This window comes from Ovis aries, chromosome 8, assembly GCF_016772045.2.
Source record: "Ovis aries strain OAR_USU_Benz2616 breed Rambouillet chromosome 8, ARS-UI_Ramb_v3.0, whole genome shotgun sequence".
Classification (NCBI taxonomy): domain Eukaryota; kingdom Metazoa; phylum Chordata; class Mammalia; order Artiodactyla; family Bovidae; genus Ovis; species Ovis aries.
The window spans coordinates 12,482,104-12,502,862 of NC_056061.1; the positions used below are offsets into that span (position 1 = coordinate 12,482,104).

The window sequence follows — 20,759 nt, forward strand, 5'->3', positions numbered from 1 at the left end:
AGCTGAAATATTGATTTTCCAGCTTCAACATCAATAATAAAGCATACCAGGTAGAGGGCTCCTTTTGGACCAGATTGTCACAGCTCCCTCCCTGGGTCTGGTGCTGGAAACCTTCCCAGTCTGAGGCTCAAGCTGTTAATCAACAATTGTCTCTGGGCTGAAACCCAACAATTAAAAGACTTAGATGTCTGACAAAGGACGAAACACTGTACTGTTCAGAGCTAACTCTAGAGCCATGTATTACTAAGCCTTTCTGAGAAGGCTTGGTAAACGACTGCCAGAGAAAACATAGAACAATGCAGAGAAAATTTCCAAAGCTCAAAAATTCCAGATGCCTGTGGATGGTAGGGAGCATGGAAAGTCTATCAAATACCTTGACTATCAGCCCATGGTTGAGTGGCTTTTGCAATAAAAGGTATAATACCATTGTCATACCAATGGTTCAGAAAGCCAAACATGTGACACCACTTAGTTTCAAGGGCCAAAGTGATGTGGCTGGAGTCAACTGATCAGACTGGAACAGCAAGGCTGTAACCGAAGAAAGTGCCAACAGCAGTGACACACAAGCAGCAGCTCTGAGAGTGGGGGCAAAGACCCGAAATCATCAATCTGCCAGGAGCAGGCTGGACAACACTCCATGCAACGTGGCCTCCTTCACCGCAAGGCAATCAGGTCTATTTCTTGGCAGAAGTCATAAGTTTGGCACCGAACAGTAGCTCTGCGTCAGAAACACAGCCCTTTACTTCGTGTCCAGTCTACATATTGGCGGGTGTGCAGTCACATGGGGGACAACGCTGGATCCAGGCCACAAGGATGGCAATCTGGGTGGTGTCGGCCCAGACAACAGCTTTCTTCTAGCTGGCTTCATCAGAGAACGACCCAGACAGCTGTCAGCAGCCAGCTGTCTGTTTCCGCTGTTGGTAGCCCCCAAGGAAGGGTATCTTTAGTCAACCAATCTGTAGTTTTCCAAGTGATGGACCAAACCATAGGTCATCAGCAATAGCCTAAAAGTCAGTAAAAATATAACAAGTCTCAGCAAAGAGGGGACTGGCTGGAACTATGAGAAGAGCTTTGAGATTTGCCCATGGACCAGGTCAACCACACCCATTTTCGGGTCTGAGTGCCTGGTGCTAAAACGGAGCGGCCACGGCAGCGCACTGTGCAACTAGGTTTCAGTCTGGCCGACCCTTCAGTGAAGAGGCAGAAGGCACTTAGAGGAAGCGCCTAACTGTAACGTAAAAGTATTTTTAACCCACCGTAAATGTAACCTTTAAGAATCAAGGAGACCATTGAGCCATTCCCTTTGTTTCAGGCAATGTGGAATGGGGGACAAAATTTTCCCCAAACGGATAGCTGCCACCTTTTCATCTAAATCCAAGATGCAAGTAGGGCTATGCCAGTTGCATTCTTGAGTACAGCAACTCCATCTGACAAATGAGGTTTGCTGGGCCCTTCTCATCACGGTGAGTCTGTTTGATTCACTCCACATTGGCAGTATCAGGTTGGTTGGCTCAGGTGTTCAATTTTGACAAGAGCCCAGTCTTTTGCTATTTTTTAGAAGGGGGAGCAGGCAGGGGGAGACACTATGTCTCTATCTTTCAAGGGTGCTCACACATGTACCAAAAAAAAAAGTTTTGCTGTTTGTGCTGGAAGCACTCAAACTTGTGAGATACTCCAGTCCATGATTTATAAACAAACCAATATCAAAGCAGACTTCACCTACTCTATGGATACAATCCTTCTAGGAGAAAAAGATTCTTACAAGTGTTTAAAGAGGTTTTACAGATTTTTAAAGGTTCACCAATACCAGCTCTGACCATCCTGATTCACTTCACAAATGTACAACGTATTAGATACAATACTTAGGCAGACCATGGAAGCCCAACCCAAGTACCATTTCACTTCCAATTTTAATTTTCTCCTCAGCCATTTTTAAAATTTGACTAACTTCACACATAAGCCCAGCTAATCTCCACTGCTGGATGTTAGACAAAATAAGAGTTCTTCTGATAAGCCCTCAGGAGAGAGATGGGAAGGCTTGATTAAAGGAGAGATTTTAAAGTCATAGAGGTCAAAGCAGATTCCTTTTTGGGTGATTCAATTTGGCATCACTGTGATATAATTATCTTAGTAAGAACATTCAAATGCTAGAACAAAAATATACTAAGAACATCCTAATATCCCAAGAAATAGGACTAGCAGTTACATAAAGTGAAGTGGGCTTATCTTAACATTCATCTCTTAAGCCTATTTTGTTCTGTGACCCAGGCTTCTTAGGAGACTGCCATGAGAATTTAGCCTCCATCCCCCTAAAAGCCTGTCTACAATGGCTTATGAAGGAAGGGATAACAGCCAAATTCCAGGTTGGCCTTGGTTATGCCTAAATGTCAACTTGCTTATCCTACCTAGCGAAACATATGAACATCCTGAGGCAGACCTCTACTGAGGGAAGAGGGTCAGGTTCCCTAGTGAGCTTTGCTAGGAATGTGCTGTCTCTATGATTCTATGGCTAGACCGAATCACAGATATGTTTATCATTCCATCACAATTCTTTACACTCTAGACCTTATGCTCTCAAACCACTCTGTTTTGCAGACGCTCTCAAGGTTTTAGTAAAGTACAAACATCATCAGCCTAGTATTACTGTGTCCATGTGTATGTTCTGGATTAAACCACTTTTTTTTTTTGGTTTGGATTATAAACCACATTACTTGATAAATATCTGAGAAAAATGGGAGTGAGTGAGTTGGAAATAAAAGCAGGTTTTGCTTATTCTATGAACACAATTCTTGTAATAAAAAAAGATCCTTACAAGTGTTTAGTTTTCTAAATAACTTTATAATGGAGAAAAAATATGCTCTTGTGAGTTGTCAAAGTCCTTATTCTGGTATAATTTACTCCCTTTGGTCAAACAGAAAAATCAACAATAAGATCATCAATGTTCTTAGCTACAATTACCTCCCATTTCTATCCCTATGCTCCATATTAATTAATTTATGCCCTGTTTTATCTACAATGGATTTTTCCCCCCTATTTGAACTATTAACATCAGTTTAGTTCCACAGTGCTTTTACAAGGGAGATTAGAATGCAGTAGAAAGATCATTTTCCCCCAAACATGTCACCTTCACTCTTTAAAACATAAACATTATGCATTATTACATATCTCCTGGGATTAGCAATACCTGGTAATACTTCCAGCATGGGTTATTTCTTTTTATCCCAAACAACTAAGGCCTTTGATTCAAGAGTCAGATTTTCTTATACTGGCATCTAGATAACCACCTTAACATCTAATTTCCTGATGTTAAAAAAAAGTCATCCCTGAGTATAATAAAACATATTACCTAAACAGTTGTTTCTGTCCCAAACTTTTAAAGCACATCTTTCACTCGATAATGTAAACACATTCACTATAATCTGTCCATTAACTCATACTCTACCTTCCCCTACCAAACTTGAAATAAATTTCTTTAGTTGTAGTCATTATTCTCCTTAAATGTATAGTATATATCAAATTTTAAGCGAATTTTCACCATAAGGGAATAGTTGTAACACTGACTTACCTTCCAGAGTTTAAACAGTTTGAAAAGATTTTACTGCTCAATCTCTGTATTTAAAGAATTAGTCATAAGGAAGTTAGCGGTGAATAGGCCTAAACCTGGGTTACCCTGGGCAGGAAGCAGCTAGAAATTTATAGGAGATTTGAAACTTTTTTTTTTTTAATCTGCTGGTCACTTTGTCTAAATACCCCAAAGACCACCTACTCCACTATTCCCTCCCAGCTATCACAGAAAAAAAGAAAAGAAAATCCACCAGAATGGATGGGAAGGTTACTTCTGATGAAACACCACCAAGATGCCAGGAGCAAAATTATAGAGTCTGTCATATTATGAACATTAACTAGGCCAGCCCAGAGACCACCTAAGGTTCACTCACAGATTATACTGTAAATTCATACTACAGGACTACCTAACATGCAGGCATTATGCTAGGTGATATTCTTGCTAGTAAAGTGCATGAAGAATATACATAAAACTCAAGCAATCCTGGAAATGATCTTCTCCAACTTATGCAGATCCTGATGCCAGAAAATAAAGTTGTTCTTTCTAGAATAAGAGGACGTGTGACCTCTAAAATCGAAATTGGTTGAGAGTGATTAGTTTCTTTTTCACTTTTGGGTACCGACCTTAAAACAAGTGAAAACAATCTCACAACAATGAACAATTAAAGAGTAGAATACCTCCATTAGAGGTAATAAGAAATAATTTGAATTTTTTTTAAGGTAGGGTCATTTTTTTAGAACAAATGATTAAAATTAACATTGCAACTTTTCCAGATTTAATTTGGAACTAATTTGGACTAATTTTTGTGAAAACCAAAAAACGAGGCAAGGCTAAAATTTCATATTCCAAATTTAGTCAGCTACAAACTTTCAAACTCACTCCCCATACAACCTCCAAAAATTTTAAATGAGACGGTTTACAACAGAAATACTGAAAATAAATCATTCTTGAATACTTTTAGATTTTCCCCAGTGTACCACAAATCACATCCAAAAACCCAAACAAAATAATCACTGAACTGTTTGAGCTCTGCTGAAATTCAGAGCTGAAGAACAAGAAAAAGAGGGAGGATGTAGCAGACGGCCTGCTCCCTTTCTGCTTGGGCAGCACCGGTCTTCTGGAAGTCTTAAGCTATGCACATTCAAATTGTGAGTCCATAAAAGCCAGCAGTAACACTAAAATAATAATAACAGCATAAATAAAAATAGGCTCTGGTTAGAGAAAGAGGATTCATTTACTGCCGCCCTGCTGAGGTACTTTGGCCACTGAAAGCAGGAAAGCTATTAGCATCCTGAATTAATGGGTATAGTGGTTTCCAAACAAGATATTTTCATGATGGACACAATGTGGACTCAGCAAAGTTTCTCCTTCAAGAAAAATATAGCTTCTATTTCAAAGAGCTCTGATTAGACTTAATACCATTAGGGAACCATCAAGGATTTGTGTTGTTGTTACTGCTTTAACTATCAGTTACTTTCTAAACCAAAAATTGTGGGTAGTTAACTTGACCGACAGTCAAGGTTTAGGAATGCAGAAGCAAATCCAAGGTACAGACGAACTTCAGATGTGAACAGGCCTCAAGGAGTTTGGAATCTTTTTAGGTTGTCAGGTCCTAGCCTTTCTCATTATTAGCATGATCACTGTTACTACTTATCTGTCTGGGATTTATAAATAAAAGTTCATTTCCATCATCACACCCCCTCTGTATACTACATGATTTTAGAAATCCTCAGTAAGCTTTATTAGTGACAATGACAATGTAAAACAATTACAATCAAAAACAAAATAAACAAGTCTACCTAATGAACAAATTCTCAACCACTATTAACTGCCTATAATATATCCAGCAGATTATGTTTAAAAAGTCAATGTGATTAGTTCCCTTTATAAATTAATTACCAAAAATATAACTGTTTTCAATTTCCATAATACTTGAAAGTACAAATATAAATTAAAGTTCAAAAGACACATACAACAAAATAGTCTATAAAACAAAGCTAACGTTAAAAGAATTGTACTTTGTAGAATGTATTTTATTATATAAAGCTATTTAAAACAGTACATTTTCTGTATTATACATGAAAATTCACATCCAGATGTCTTTTCTATCAAATCCTTATTCTTTCTCCGTTGTCAAAAATCTTAAATTTTCATTCCTGGCTAGATTTTTCCTCCTTGGCAATTCTTTTTGTTACCCCACTGAAATATTTCTCACGGAAGGAATTATGACCTTGGTACAGCAGAAAGTGATCACTCAGCAGATGTGAATACTGGTCCCGGTTCTGGTTGGTTGGAAAATACAAAAAATAAAGATGTTTGAGTTACTTCTTTTGTTAGCCTGCAAGCAAAGCAGTTACTTTAAGCAAAATCTCACTCTCTGGTATACAGAGAGTTGTTTTCCCTTTATCACATCTGAATTGGAAATATACCACCATTTTATATCTGGGTCATGCTTGTGTATCCAAAGTACTTTCACCTGCTTCACCTCACCTGATCCACCCAACGGTCCTCTGCACAAAGAAGACAAATACTCTTACTGGGTAAGAGGGAAAGCAGGGAGAACCATCTCCCGCAACTTTAGTCCAGACAGCCACCAGCATCTTCCAATTCCTTGCTCAGCACAGACAGAAGCCTTCTTTGACTATAAGAATCACTGAGCAAAGAAGCTTCTATTCTAACAAATTACTACCTCTGCATGATGTCATACAGGTCAGTAAAACTGCTTGGGGATATGTCCACGTTCGGTTAATGACGTCAACTACTCCTGGCAACTTTAACCTCAGTAGATGAAGATACAGGCTAAACAAGTGGTCTTCACACTCTGAGACTTCAAAGACAGGTGAGGACTAGTGGTCAGACAGATCTTTAGGAAACCAGGAATACAGACTGTCATGTTTCAGCTTAGAAAACCAAAGTATAAGAAGACTGACAGAAAACAATGACACATCAGCTTCTTGGTCAATTTCACTCGTCGCCTCAAAATGTGACAAAAACCGAATTAGAAATAAAACCGCATATCCCATGCCCTTCTGCAAGTTCATATTCTACTGCACAAGGATTAGTGTGATTTGGAGAACAGGCAAGGAGACACAGTTAGAAAATATGAAGCCTAATTTGTTACTCTGGTTTCAGTATAAAACAATATCTACAAATATATTTGGAATATAACAATCCTCAAAATATTCTGTATTTTTCCTCATTCCTGTATGAGATGAATACCTTCATTCTTTCCCTCATATCTAATATTAATAATAGCCCAGGTTTAGCCAAAATAAAGTTATTTTGGCTGATTCGTTTATTCGAAACTATTTTGCCCGAGAATGCTTTTTTAAAAATCACACACAAAAGAAACAAATTATTAAACACGCCAAGATTTCCTGATTCATTTTATTAAAAAAAAAAAAAAAAGTGGCTACTTAAATTCTATGGCACTAGGAATACTATACTTCCAAATCCTTGCAAGCACATAAAAACATGATGGTGGTTATAACTTCAGGCTATATAAATGTCAAAAGATTAAAAAGAAATTTTACCTATCTACAGGTAAAAAATTAAAGAATTCCAAAAGAAAGACGGTATTTATGTGGTATTTATTATGAGCTAAAAAGACAACCCACTCCAGTATTCTTGCCTGGGAAACCCCATGGACAGAGGAGCCCGGTGGACTACAGAGCAAGGAGCAGCAAAGAGTCAGATACACATACCCACAACCCCATCCTAAATGCTTCATAGACGTGGAACTGTTAGCTGCTTAGTTGCGTCCAACTCTTTGCCACCACATGGACTGTAGCCCTGTCAGGCTCCTCTATCCACTGGATTCTCCAGGCAAGAATACTGGAGTGGGTTGCCATTGCCCTCCTCCAGGGGGTCTTCCCAACCCAGGGATGGAACCTGGGTGCCTTGCATTGCAGGCAGATTCTTTACCATTTGAGCCACCAGGGAAGCTCAAATGCTTCATAAGCACTATCTAATATAAACTCCTCACCTCTGAGAGATAAGCACACTACTATCACATCTAGAGATGAATTATTTAAGAGCACAGGCCCAAGAAAACACAGCTAGTAAGTGACACAGGTAGGATTTGAACACAGGTCTATCAGACCCAGGGACTGCACTCTTTAAATGTAACATAATGAGAACTTTTTTTTTTTTTGTCCTCCAAAGAGCTAACTTTTTCCTCAACTCAAGAAGCAGGAGTATCTCTGGGAACAAAGCATGTGATAAACAAAGGCCTCCCAGAAAGGAAGAGAACTGGATCAGAACTGCTATTAACTTAGTTCTACTAACTAAAAGAATTACTTCAATGACACAAAATTTTCCTACTAGGAGATGTAAGGAGCCACAGATGCCCTAACCCTAGGAGGACAGTTGACTTGAAAGGAGGACTCAAGGTCCACATCTCAGAACCAGACATGGGAGAGCAGCAGGGCAGAACAATGGTCCAGCATTTAGCCTCTGCGTATGCCAACTCTGATCAAACGTCTGACTGAGGAGTCATAAGAAAGGACAGGTCACGCCTTCATCTGTTCCCCCAGGTATTCTGCATGCTGTCCATATATCAAATAAGAGCATTAGGAAACTTGTCTACTTGCTGAAGGGCATGAGTTTCATCCTGGCAGAAATACCTTAGTTATAAACAGATGTCCACAGTGACATCTCTCCTGCTATTACGTCTCACAGCTCTTTGTGTCATTCTCCACCCAGTCATCAAAATCAGAAACCCGGGTCAAAGTGCTCTCCCTTTCTTTCTCACGTTGAGTCAGTCCTGTAACCTGAGGTTCTACATCCTAAATATTTCACATCCACTCCTCCTCTTCATGTATAACTCCAGTACTACAGTCTAAGCCTTCCTCATCTCTCCTTGCTTTTTTCCTGAATAGCCAGTTGCCCTGCCTTTGTGGCTCCCTCTCTAGTCTATTTTCCACAGTGGGATCAAATACAACTTACTAAAGTGCAATCTACTACACCAGCATTCTGGTTGAATCCAAACAAGTCCAAACTCTCCCCAACGCTGATGCTTTTCCCTTAACGTTTGGGAGTGACATACAATTTCACATCAGTTTGCTGAATCTCCTCTCACTTTCCCCTTCTGAACAAGAGGGATCAGAACACTATCAGGCAGTGAGATCCTTCCGTTCTGCCTTCTGTCCATTCTTCTCCCTGTGACTCCTCTAAGCCACGCAAGATCACCTCTACACCAAAATGCACTGCAGACTAGTTTAGCGAATGTTCCAGGGCTGCAGGGGTATGACAGGACAGAAATGTGTGATGCGAGTGTACAAGCTTAAAAAGCAGAGGTGTGGTAAGACAGCTGAGACCAGGATGGGCCAGGAACTGACTGGGGCTCAGTCGCTCCTGCGCCTAACCTACCTCAACTGCCAACTATGCAGCTCACGAGGGGAAGAAGGAGAGAAAGTCAGAGCACAATGCAAGACAGGTGTCCTCAGAAGACAAACCGAGAGCTTAACAAGAGAGCTTGCCTTTGATTTCAAGGATATACACAGGACAAACTGATGATAAAGACAGACAAGACTGTAAAGATCAGAGGCAGAGACTAGGAATGAACAGCAGAAGCCTGGAAAACTCAAAGTGATGATTATACCCTATACCAATGAATGATTACCAAGAAAACATGTACTAGCTATGGCATTCTTTATCTGACTAGTTTAGACCTCAAGATTTACTCAAAATACAGTAAAAGCAAACTAAACCTCTTAACAGATCATATGCTCAGTGCTACAGAGACCCAGTGACAGAGAAATACATGCTACTGGAAAAGTGGGGAAAGACTATTATTAGAAATGAAACCTCTTCGGGGGCGAGGGTGGGGGTGTGGTGGCAGTGAAGTTATAGTCACTCAGTCGTGTCCAACTCTTTGCGACCCCGTGTAATAATAGTCCATGGAACTGTCCAGGCCAGAATACTGGAGTGGGTAGCCAGCTGTTTCTTTCTCCAGGGGATCTTCTTAACCCAGGGATTGAACCCAGGTCTCCCACATTGCAGGTGGATTCTTTACCAGCTGAGCCACCAGGGAAGTCTTGGGCGGAGAGGGGATCCTATTCATCTCCCAGGAAGTAGAGAAGATTTAATGTGAGTCCTATACTGGAATGCCTCCTTATGCAAGGATTGATTGCCCCCTGATTGCAAAATCAGACATTCATAACAAAAACTCCTGGAGAACCCCAAAGCTCCAAATCACTTGTTCAGCCAGGGATCTGGCAAGTGCTGTTCTATTACTAACAGCATAAGTCTGCTTCAGGGCAAGCCAGACACTCCAGGACTTTGACTACCATTTTCATCTAAGTGGGAGAGACGTGGTTCACAAAATGTTGTACATAATAGGTTCAGTACATTTATGGTCCACATAGATACATGTAAATATCACACCTATGAACAGTACACTCTGGTCCTTATGAAAAATACCATTTGCAGCATTCAGAACTTATGTTACCTTGACGCTGAATAAAATAGCAAAGTCAATGTTTTTCTTCTTATTTCTCTCTCTCTTTCAACCTATCTTTAGTTCAGTTTACCAGGGATCACACTTGAGATGATGATATTCAACTCCACATATTTTTCATCACCTTTTGATAACTCTTCTCTATTCACATTCCCTGCCCATCTCAACCAAGAATATCTGCAGATTTTTTTTTCAACTCAGTATCTCAAAGGCCAAGAGTTTACTTAAAAGGGAGAAGAGCATCCTCAAGCAACACGACCCTTGAAGTCCCTCACTAACTCCAGCTTGCCCCAGTGTTTGATTTCTGGTTTCTCTGACACTTCTCAATCTGTCTATCACTATCAGTCATAATGTCATCTATATATCATAAAACCTGAGTTATGCCAGTTTTTAGTAAGCAAGATATACTGCATGGAAAATACACATACACAAAGAATTAGGAAATGCCAACAAAAAAAAAACTATGGCAATGAAAGATTACAGACCACCTTTCTTAAATATGATGACTACTGGTTAAATTTTGGCATGTCAGTACTTGAGGAAACAGGAATAAAATACTAAGATTATTGATTTTACTGTTTATCACTTTTATAACCAGAAATCAAGAATTTCTGTAGGAAAATTCTGGATACATAATGGGAATACACAGCTTTCGGATCTATCACTTAACTTTGTAAGACAAATAGCAATTATGACAAGAAACATACAAATTCTGATTTAAGAAAGCAACTGATATACATGTATAGCTATGTGTTTGACAGAAGTGAATTATTTAATTTTCTGCATCTTTTCACAGCAGATTATTATCTAAATTTTCCACATACAGAAACTTCAAGAGTTTAAATAATCTGCCACAAGTCACATAGCTAGTAAGTAATGCCAGAATTGTAGCCTAGATCAGGCTTTAAAGCACATACTTTTTCTGTCACATTTTTTTTAATAGATACTACATCAAAACAGTGGTTAAAGAGTTAACTTCCTACATGGTAGATTAGTGGGTTGTTCAAAATGGAGTGTGACATTTTGAGGCTGTTTTTTACTCAACAGCAACATTATGGTAATACATATTTCATCTCTAAACTTTTATAGACAGAACCCCTTTAACCACTGTCCCACCCAGCCAATTTCCAGTCCTATCACTACTACTAATTCTAAACATAAACTTCTCGAGGAATTTTAACACTATTGACAAGGGAAAAAAAAAAAAATCAAAGGAAGCTTTACAATTGGCCGTGCACTTTTTATGTATACAGTGCCCCCTGCTGGCTGAAGCAGATAAATTATTCTTTATAGTATTTCCTGATGTGGGTAAAGAGCATTTGAAGTCCAGCTAACCACGATGCATCAGACAGGAGCACTCCACTTCCCTCTCTGTCTGAGTCCTGGTTGCTGCAAACATCTAGAGCCACAGAGCACCAACAGGACAGCCGTTTTCCTTCAGAGAGCACTGGCATTTATTCACATCATTTCTAGAAGAATGATGTGGAAATATACTAACACGTATTTACCTTAGTGATTCTGAAGTGTTTTATCATTGTCATTTATGTCCAATCCAGAATTGCAAATTATTCTCCAGAAAAATCAATAAAAAGTACATAAACCACACCTTATTCAAGTTAACCTTTATTTTTACAACTAACTCTACATCAAAAGTTGCTGAGTTGCTCGGTTGTGTCTGACTCCTTTGCAACCCCATGGACTTCAGCCTGCCCAGCTCCTCTGTCCATGGGATTTCCCAGGCAAGAATACTGGAGTGGGTTGCCATTTCCTCCTCCAGGGGATCTTCCCTACCCAGGGATCCAACCTGCATCTTCTGCACTGCAGGAGAATTCTTTATCACTGAGCCACCTGGGAAAAAAGTAGAGCATCAAAAAGAAAAAAAGAGACTTCAAAAGGGAAGCACTTTGGCTACTTATAATTTAATAAATGTTAAATTTAAATGGGAAAAAATCCTCAAGAAAAAAAAACTAGTAACATCTGAAGCTGCCACTTTAAATGGAACTAATGACACTCTGGATTAATCTGGGAGAATATATATTTGCAAGAGTGTCCTCAAACTGAATGTCATAAAATTTCTCACTTTAAAGAAAATAAAGCGGAGAACTGCACTTACATAAAACTATCCTTCTAACTACTATCTTCTCCCAGAGATCTGCCTTTCTTTGTTATTTCCGCCTTAATTAGAAGGAAGGTGTTCTCATTTCCACAGTATAGCGATCCACCTGTTTTTTTGTTGCTTCTCATAAGAAATAAGGCCTAGGTATCATAGGATTAAACTATTTCTAAATCACTGACTTTTCAGGAGTGACATCAGGGTAATGACAAAATTCAGTGTATTACTCTTCCTTCAAATGGATGATTTAAATACTGTTGAATTTGACTGCTTTTATTCCAGAAGGGCCCCAATCACCGAACAGTTACTATTTATTTCATAAATATTTACCGAGTAGTGAGCAAAACAGTCAAACTCCATTAATTCACAGAGTTACAGACATTAAACAATATACACCCTAACATATACTTACAAACTGTGATGAAATATTGGGAAGAAAAGGGTACCATAAAAATATAAGGAGATACCTAGTTGGATGGGAGAGAAGAAAATGAATAAGAAAAGCTTCCCAAAGGAAGTGACATTTACCTGAGACCTAAAGGATGAATCAAATTTACTCATAAAAAGAGACAGGAAGAAAGCATTCTAGGAACACAATGAGGGAGGAGACACAATGTGAAAACATTCAGACTAGAGAGAGCTAAGTACATGCTGGGGAGTGAAATCGGGCCAGTGTGGCTCAGGCTTGAAGAATGAATGGAAAGGTGGCTCAAAATCAAATTGGAGAGACCGGCTAGAAGTAGGTCAGGCTGGCCCTGAAGGTTATGTGAAGGATTCTGAATTTTGATCTAAATTTCATAGCAAGTTATTGATGAATTTTAAACAGGGGAGTTTGATTATCTGCTTCCACTCTGAAAGGTACTCTGGCTACTGTGCAAGCTACGTGACGGGAGAAGCTGCAGAAGCAGGAAGCCAGCGGGAAGCCTCCTGCAGTAGCCAGGGGAGCAGCACTGCGCCTGTCCTTTGGGACGGAGGGGCAAGGGTAACATACCTGCACCTACTCGGCCACCCCAAGCCAGATTTCTAAGTCAGCCTTCAACCTGTCTCCCTTCCCCAATCATTCAATCAGTCTTCAGGTCCTGCCACATCCACCTACCCAGAAACTCTCAATATCACTGTCTCTCCCACAATCTCTATATTCTATCTTTCTTAGTTGACAGCCTCATTGTCTTCACAAGATCATACCAGAAGTCGCCAGGCTGGTGTCACAGACATCTTTCCACAACAAAAACTTGCCTGCATATTAAAGTCTGGGTGACCTTCCTAAACAAGAACCTCTGTTACTCTCCTAACTCACATCCCTCAGGATTCGCCATTGCCAATAGGATAAACTTGAAACTCTTTGGTAGGTAAAGACCTTCAACACTAGGCAGGCCTCTGGTTTTCCACTTTATCTCCAACCACCTCTCCCCAAATACTTTCAGTCATGCTTCAATGTCTAGAATTCCCTGAACGCACCCCTCTCGTGTCTCTGTACCTTTGCTGAGAATGTTGGCTCTTGACTCAAGCACCATCTCCTCGGGGAGGTGCCCACTGGTGTTCACATAGCAACTTGCACAGACCACTACCGAACCGAACTTTCTCTCACCCCAAGTTCTCTAAGGGTAAGAACTATGTTTCATTAGTCTGTTCTATCTCAGCAGATGACAGAAGTGGTTCTATAAACACATGCTGAGTGATGAAAGCCATGGCTTTCCCCTCAGGGAGCACGCAATCAAGTCAGAAAAAGAAAACACAACAAAAATACCCGAATGTAAAAACCAGTAAAAGACAGTTTTCTTTCTCATTTCGCAGTCCTTTTTCCATTCGCTCTCAACAAAAACTTATATCCTTCTTTATACAGAAAAAACAGGAGTCAGGGGGTATGAATTTCCTCAACCTCCTTGCCTGCAGCCCACCCTCTACTTACAAACTGGATCCCCTTGCTTAATTCTACAGTCTCATCTCTCACACCACTCCCTACCCACATTCTAAACTGAAGCCAAAATTCTCTCACAGCATCACTTTTCTGCCAAAGAGTGACTTTTAAAGAATCCCCCAATAATATACCTAAGGATAATCATCAATTTATAATTAATTTACTGTTTAAAAACAAGAGCTTTCCCCTAGAAAGGTATCACTTTGGGGATGAAGTTGAAAACCATTTAGAAGAAAACCAAATGCCTTCTATTTTAATTATAGGTCAAGTTTAAGTTGTCCTTTTACTTAACTGACAATTCCTGATAATGAGATAATGATTTTTTCTACCTCACTAGTATTAACCTTAAGTCATTTATATTCTCAAAGTGGCAGCAGTTTATATAACATAGCAGTTTCTCTGCAAACACTTGATACAAATGGCTTATGAAACTTATTCTATGGTAAGTGGAAACCAATGATGCTGTCATCGTAATAAAAGCCAAACCGGTGATGCTCACCTAATTTTGTCAAGACCAACTTCTGGATTCAGGCAACAGATTAACGGTATAATATACATTCTTTAATAAGGTGAGAGGAAGAAGGCAAAGAGATGGAAGAGGAAAAGAGTCAATAGATTTTCCTTCTTATAATTAGCAGAGAGTGAAATGAAAAGTAAATGATAGTGCTGAATATAATGGATCTCAGTTCAGCTTCAGGGTAATTACCCATGTCCGGCTTTTGTTTAAAAATCCTTGCTCCCCTTATCAAAGCTTCCCACTGTTCTACATCTGGTACTGGACAGTAGCTATAGAAACCACTTGTGCTAAAGTTATACAACTATAAACAGCACTAGGCCATTTCCAAACCAAGGACAAGCAGGTCAAAAGTCTGGCATCCAATACTATTATGGGAAACTTCTAGCATTACTCTTAATGAGAACAAGGTAAGGGTTGGAAATCTTCCTCCCTAAATTAGGTATTCACATATAATCTATACTTGTAAAAAAAAATTACTCTGTAAGGCATTAAGTTACCTAAAATCTGGTAAAATATTTTAATATATTAAAAAATCTTTATAGCTAGAGTTCTGAAAATGAGTGACATTCAATTACTGAACTTTGACATCTGGCACTCAACACATAACTTCTAACTGTAAAAAAACACATCATGGATATCTGTGCTATCATGATGATATAGAACTATGAGTATATTCTACATGCTCACCACTAAAACCTATAACTTCATAAAATTCAAAACTTAACCCCAAACATTAAAATACAGGCCAACGCACAGGATGAAAATGTAATGACAACTTATTAGTTACTCTGTCTAATGGCTAGTTACAGTTAAGAAGAATCTTACCTACTCTAAGCAGCAAAGGATGAGCCATAGGCCAAAGCCTGCACAGACATGCATATACAAACTCTCCTGTTTAATGTGGAGACACTTCATCTCCTGGGGACTTTTTAAAACCACCACAACCCATTAAAATTAATAAAAATACATGTGCATTTATATATATAAAGATCAGAAACAAATAATTATTTTGCTTAGCAATGAACTGGATAGTGATAATATTACAAAGGAAAGCAAGGAGGTGATTACCATAAGAGCCAGATTAATGCTTATATCTGCGGGAGGAGGTATTTTTGACCAAAAAGAGCCACAAAAGTGGGATGCTCCAATACTCCGTAATTTTGACCTTGGTGGTCACTACAGAAATGTTTACTTTATAATTATTCATTAAACTGTACCCTTAGGATTGGGGCAAAAAACTACATATTAAGTTTCAGGGTTGGGTTCTTGATGGGTCATACGGTGAGAAGACAAGTCTGTGTTTGAATTTGAAAAATACTAAGAAGAGAATTCTAAATTAAACAACCATATGATAAACAAAAATACAAAAAACAGAAAATGTGTCATTTACAATTATAATAAATTAAATAACCATATGATAAATAAAAATACAAAAAACAGAAAATGTGTCATTTGAGAATTATTTTTAAAAAAAGCTCCAGAGGATTACGCTGACTCTGAACATACACTTCTCATTTCCCTAAACCATTCATGCCTTGGACTCCCAGATCACACTTTAAAGTTTGCAAATGACCTCTGCCTAAGATTCTGTAAGAGCAATACATTAAAGACAGTTTTACTGTCATGGTTTGAAAATATGAACACTAGAGCTGGAACATGAAGACGAATGCTCCCTCTGCCATCAGAGAACTGCTTTTCCCTGCAAATAGAGTTATATCCAAGTAGCATCATAAGTAGAAAGACCCAGGTATCTTAAATGATTCCTTCTTGGAGGAAGTAGGGGACAGAGTTTTGTTTTTACCTGGTTTACCAGAAACAGTAATTTCAAAATATTGTGATAGCATTAATTTAACAGAAAATCCGGTCTGGCGAAGTCATTTAGTTGCAGAAATATAAAAGAAAAAGTCAAATGATGACTCTCTCAAATTTAAATTCAAGGGAAACTACCATTAATAGCAAAAGTAATTCACTTGGTAAGTAGATGGCATGATCCTTAAATCTGAATTAATACGATATATAGCATCATCAGTCTTCTATCTGTGGTTATAAGCCTTTTATAAACACCTCAAGTTGAACTATAATTTTAAAATAATGCAAATAGCTTCCTTTTGATTTCTACTGCAAAATAATTTGGAAGATTCTCTCTCCATCTCTGTTCCTTGACCTCTCTCTCTTACACACACACACACACACACACACACACACATTTTAATGTTAATGAATACTGTATTGTACTAAGACACAGACTGAGTTCATATCCCACTACCACGTTCTTAGTGTCATTCTGTCTTATTTTTGTCACTGATAAACGAAGCAGCATCTATTTCCCACTAGGCTTAGGATCGAAATACTTCATATCTAATTTTTAATCTTTCCTCTCTGATCGAAAGGAAAATACCCAATCACCCTGGCAAGGGATAGGCAAAAAAACAAAATATTTCAGAAAGAAAGGTCAACAGGAAGAGACAATCTTTAATTCAAATGGCTGCCTAAGGAAAAAACAATCAACAACACTGATCCTGGGAGAGGGTAGTGCATCATGGAAACAGGCACAGGCATGAAGTTAGCAGAACGCCAGAGTTTATGATTAGTGACACTACTATCATTCTAAAAGGCCACTACTTATACGAAGCCAAATTTCTTCCACTTCAAGCCATCCATAAGTCATTTTCTCAAACAAGTGACCTCAGTTTCTCTTCTCTTGCTTCCTCATTTAAAACACTGTTGTAAAAAAAAAAAAAAAAAAAACAACCCACTGTTGTTGTTAGTGGTATGTTAATGGCTGTTTTCTCCCTCCACAGCTTTAAAATCTTTCAGTCAAGTCTTTCGGTTTTGGCCACCTTCCATTATGATTAATGAAGCATTCATAGGCTTCATGTTACAGGACTCTTTCATTTGGTCCAAAATAAAAAATTATATTAACTTTCACCACCTGCCACTATGACCTCCCAATATTCTCTGTTTTAAGTCATGTGAACTATACTGCCTAGCTACTAAAAAAAAAAAAAAAAAGACAACTGACTCACACTATAACTTTAGTCTAAATTAATGTCAGTGATATCTAAAATTAATTTACTCATACTTCAGTAGTTTTCAAATCACCAGCAGGGTAAGGCAGGATGTCAAGTAAATAAGCCACAAATAAATAGGGCATGTGTGTTAGTTGTTTGCTGCTGCTGCTGCTGCTGCTGCTAAGTCGCTTCAGTCATGTCCGACTCTGTGCGACCCCACAGACGTGTGACCCCACAGACGGCAGCCCACCAGGCTCCCCCCGTTCCTGGGATTCTCCAGGCAAGAACACTGGAGTGGGTTGCCATTTCCTTCTCCAATGCATGAAAGTGAAAAGTGAAACTGAAGTCGCTGTGGCCCACCAGGCTCCTCCACCCATGGGATTTTCCAGGCAAGAGTGCTGGAGTTGGGTGCCATTGCCTTCTCCGTGTTAGTTGCTTAGTCATGTCCAACTCTCTGCAACCCCATAGACTGTAGCCCACAAGGCCCCTCTGTCCATGGGATTCTCCAGGCAAGAACACTGGAGTGGCTTGCCATTTCCTTCTCCAAAAGGAACTACAGAAAGAAAGAAAATGAAGTTGCTCAGTCGTGTCTGACTCTTTGTGACCTGATGGACTGTAGCCTACCATGCTCCTCCATCCATGGAATTTTCCAGGCAGGAGTACTGGAGTGGGTTGCCATTTCCTGCCCTGAAATAGGGCATATGATGGCCTATTTAGTGTGACGGCAATTTAAGATAATTTTCTTATATTTAACCAAGTACTTTTACAGCATATAAGAGTTGTATGAACGTTTAAAAAAAAATTTTCAAGGAGATCTTGAAAATGGCTGTCTTGGGTACGCACGCATTGGTCTGTTCAAGTACACTGGTATAGAACACCGAGTATTATTTTGGGTAATTTTCACTGAAGACAAACTACTGTACTCATATTCTTCTGGATAACTCTAGAGATCAGCATTTTTCTCCTATGAATTTTATATGAGAAAAATATTTTATACGAGTAGCCACTATGACCACAGCTATATATGGCCGCACTGACTACACGTTGTATCAGCAGGAAAAATTAGTTCTCGTACAAGTCACATTCTACCACGGCCACATGAGGAGGGGGAAAAGAAACTTGTAACATGCCACTCAAGAATGTCTGCCTTTTAATCTTGGCATATTCTAAAGGCAAGATTGTGTTTTGGTAAAAAGGCAACATGATGTTGAAAAAAGGATATAGAATTTCAGGTACAAAGGAGGAGTTTTGCTCTCAAACTGGCTACTTCCTACTTAAGCAGACTGGGCTAGGCCTTGGGCACTTCCTCATCTCTAACCATATGCAACAATAATAAGGTCAAATTGATGTGAAACTGCTGCAAAAAATTAAGCCTTATAAAAGGGCTATTTGTCATTCATTCAGCTTTCAAACTGTAACAACAGGGAATAATAACAAAAAACTGGCTTTTCTTAGCATGCATTTTCATATTTTAACACAGTCAGCAAGAATTTTCTTCCTACCAATGTTCAGTAAGTCTAAAAACCATAGCCAATAAAGATACAAAATTTTATGAACTATCTATACTCTTTAGATATTTTTTACATATATGACTTATGTTTACATTTTAAAAGGGGAGAGAGGGAGAACACTTTATAACAACAGATCAGCTGGGCCAAAAGTTATACTGAAGTTAATCCTAACAAGTGACAAATCAAAAATGAAGAGACAGTATACAAAAGTGTAAAAACCTAAAATTAATAGTCTTCCACTGCCAAAGTCAACAACACTGAACAAGGTCAAGAATAATTTGTTAGATGTACATGAGAACTGTTTGACAATTTTATGTCATCACTTTCATTATAAAGGACTGGGATCTTGCTGCAATTATATACACTCCTCTCCATGCAAACAGAAGGTAGAAATGAAGCAATTAATTAAAAGCCAAACATGACTAATTCAACATGACAAAGTAATTCCAGTTATAATAAACTCCATGCAAATTAAAACTCACTGATTAAATTTGATCTTATAAAGGGAAGGACATTTCAAAAAATTACTCGAGCAACAGGATTTCCTTACTTTATAAATTAATTTGAAAGGACAAAAGTAAAATATTAAATATTAAAAATATCTCAGGAAACTGCCTTTGTTTTTAGATAGCAGAAATATTCTCAGAAGCATCCTTAGATCATCCTCTATTTCTTCTTCTGCGTATCAAATTTGCTTGGGGAAATATAAATCTATCAAAAAAATACCAGACTTTCTTAAACAAATGAAACTCGGAGGAAAGCAAGCGTGAAATGGTCCACAATGGGTTTTAATTCTGTCATTAAAACAGAAATGACTGGTTTATCATGTGGCTCCATTAATTCTTAAGCCTTTTCTCTAGACTGCTCTCCTTCCAACTCTTTAGAATAGCACTTCAAGCCTTCATAACCATCATATGGTGCACTTTTTATGGAGGCCACAAAGTAACAACTGCTGATGTCATTCACTGTATTTTCTAATATCAAGACTTAAAACTGAAAAATCTATTGGCAATATTAATTTTTCAAACATATTAAAATAAGCATTAAATAAACAACCTAACTTTATACCTCAACAAACTAGAAAAAGAGGAATAAGCCCAGAGTAGAAGGCAATATAGGCCAGAGCAGAAATAAATGAAATAGAGACTAAAAGGATAATAGAAAAGGTAAATGACACTAAGAGCCGGTTCCTTGAAAAGACAAAAACTGGTAAGCCTTTAACCACTCATTAAAAATAAAAAAGGCTCAAATAAGTAAAATCAGAATTGAAAGAAGAGACTTTAACCTGACACCATAGGGGAAAAAGCAAGGACAAGAGACCACTGTTACATGCCAACAAATTATACAATCTAGAAGAAATGGGATACATTCTTAGAAAGACTTCTGAAGAATTCTAGTAAGTTCCTAGAAATGCCTTCTAAGACTGAGTCATGAGGACACACAAAATCTGAACAGACCAATTACTAAGAGGACTGAAAAAGTGACAGGGTAAGTGCTAGTCGCACAGTCGTGTCTGACTCTGCAACCCCATAAACTGCAGGCCACCGGGCTCCTCGGTCTATGGAATCCTCCAGGCAAGAACACTGGACTAGGGAGCCATTCCCTGGGCTTCCCTGGTGGCTCAGACAGTAAAGAGTGGGAGAGCCGGGTTCGATCACTGGGTG

At 38.6% G+C, this 20,759-nt stretch overlaps 1 protein-coding gene across 2 annotated transcripts in view; it reads right to left on the reverse strand.

Annotated features, from left to right (window-relative positions):
- Nucleotides 1-2,817: 2,817 nt before the first annotated feature.
- The window catches only part of TRMT11 (tRNA methyltransferase 11 homolog), a 63,815-nt gene continuing 45,873 nt past the window's right edge, over nucleotides 2,818-20,759 (reverse strand). For both annotated transcript variants that reach the window (XM_004011138.6, XM_042253205.2), the window contains exon 13: nucleotides 2,818-5,847. In XM_004011138.6, coding sequence (XP_004011187.1) covers nucleotides 5,716-5,847 — 132 coding nt within the window. In that variant the 3' untranslated portion in view covers nucleotides 2,818-5,715. The remainder of the gene's footprint in view (nucleotides 5,848-20,759) is intronic.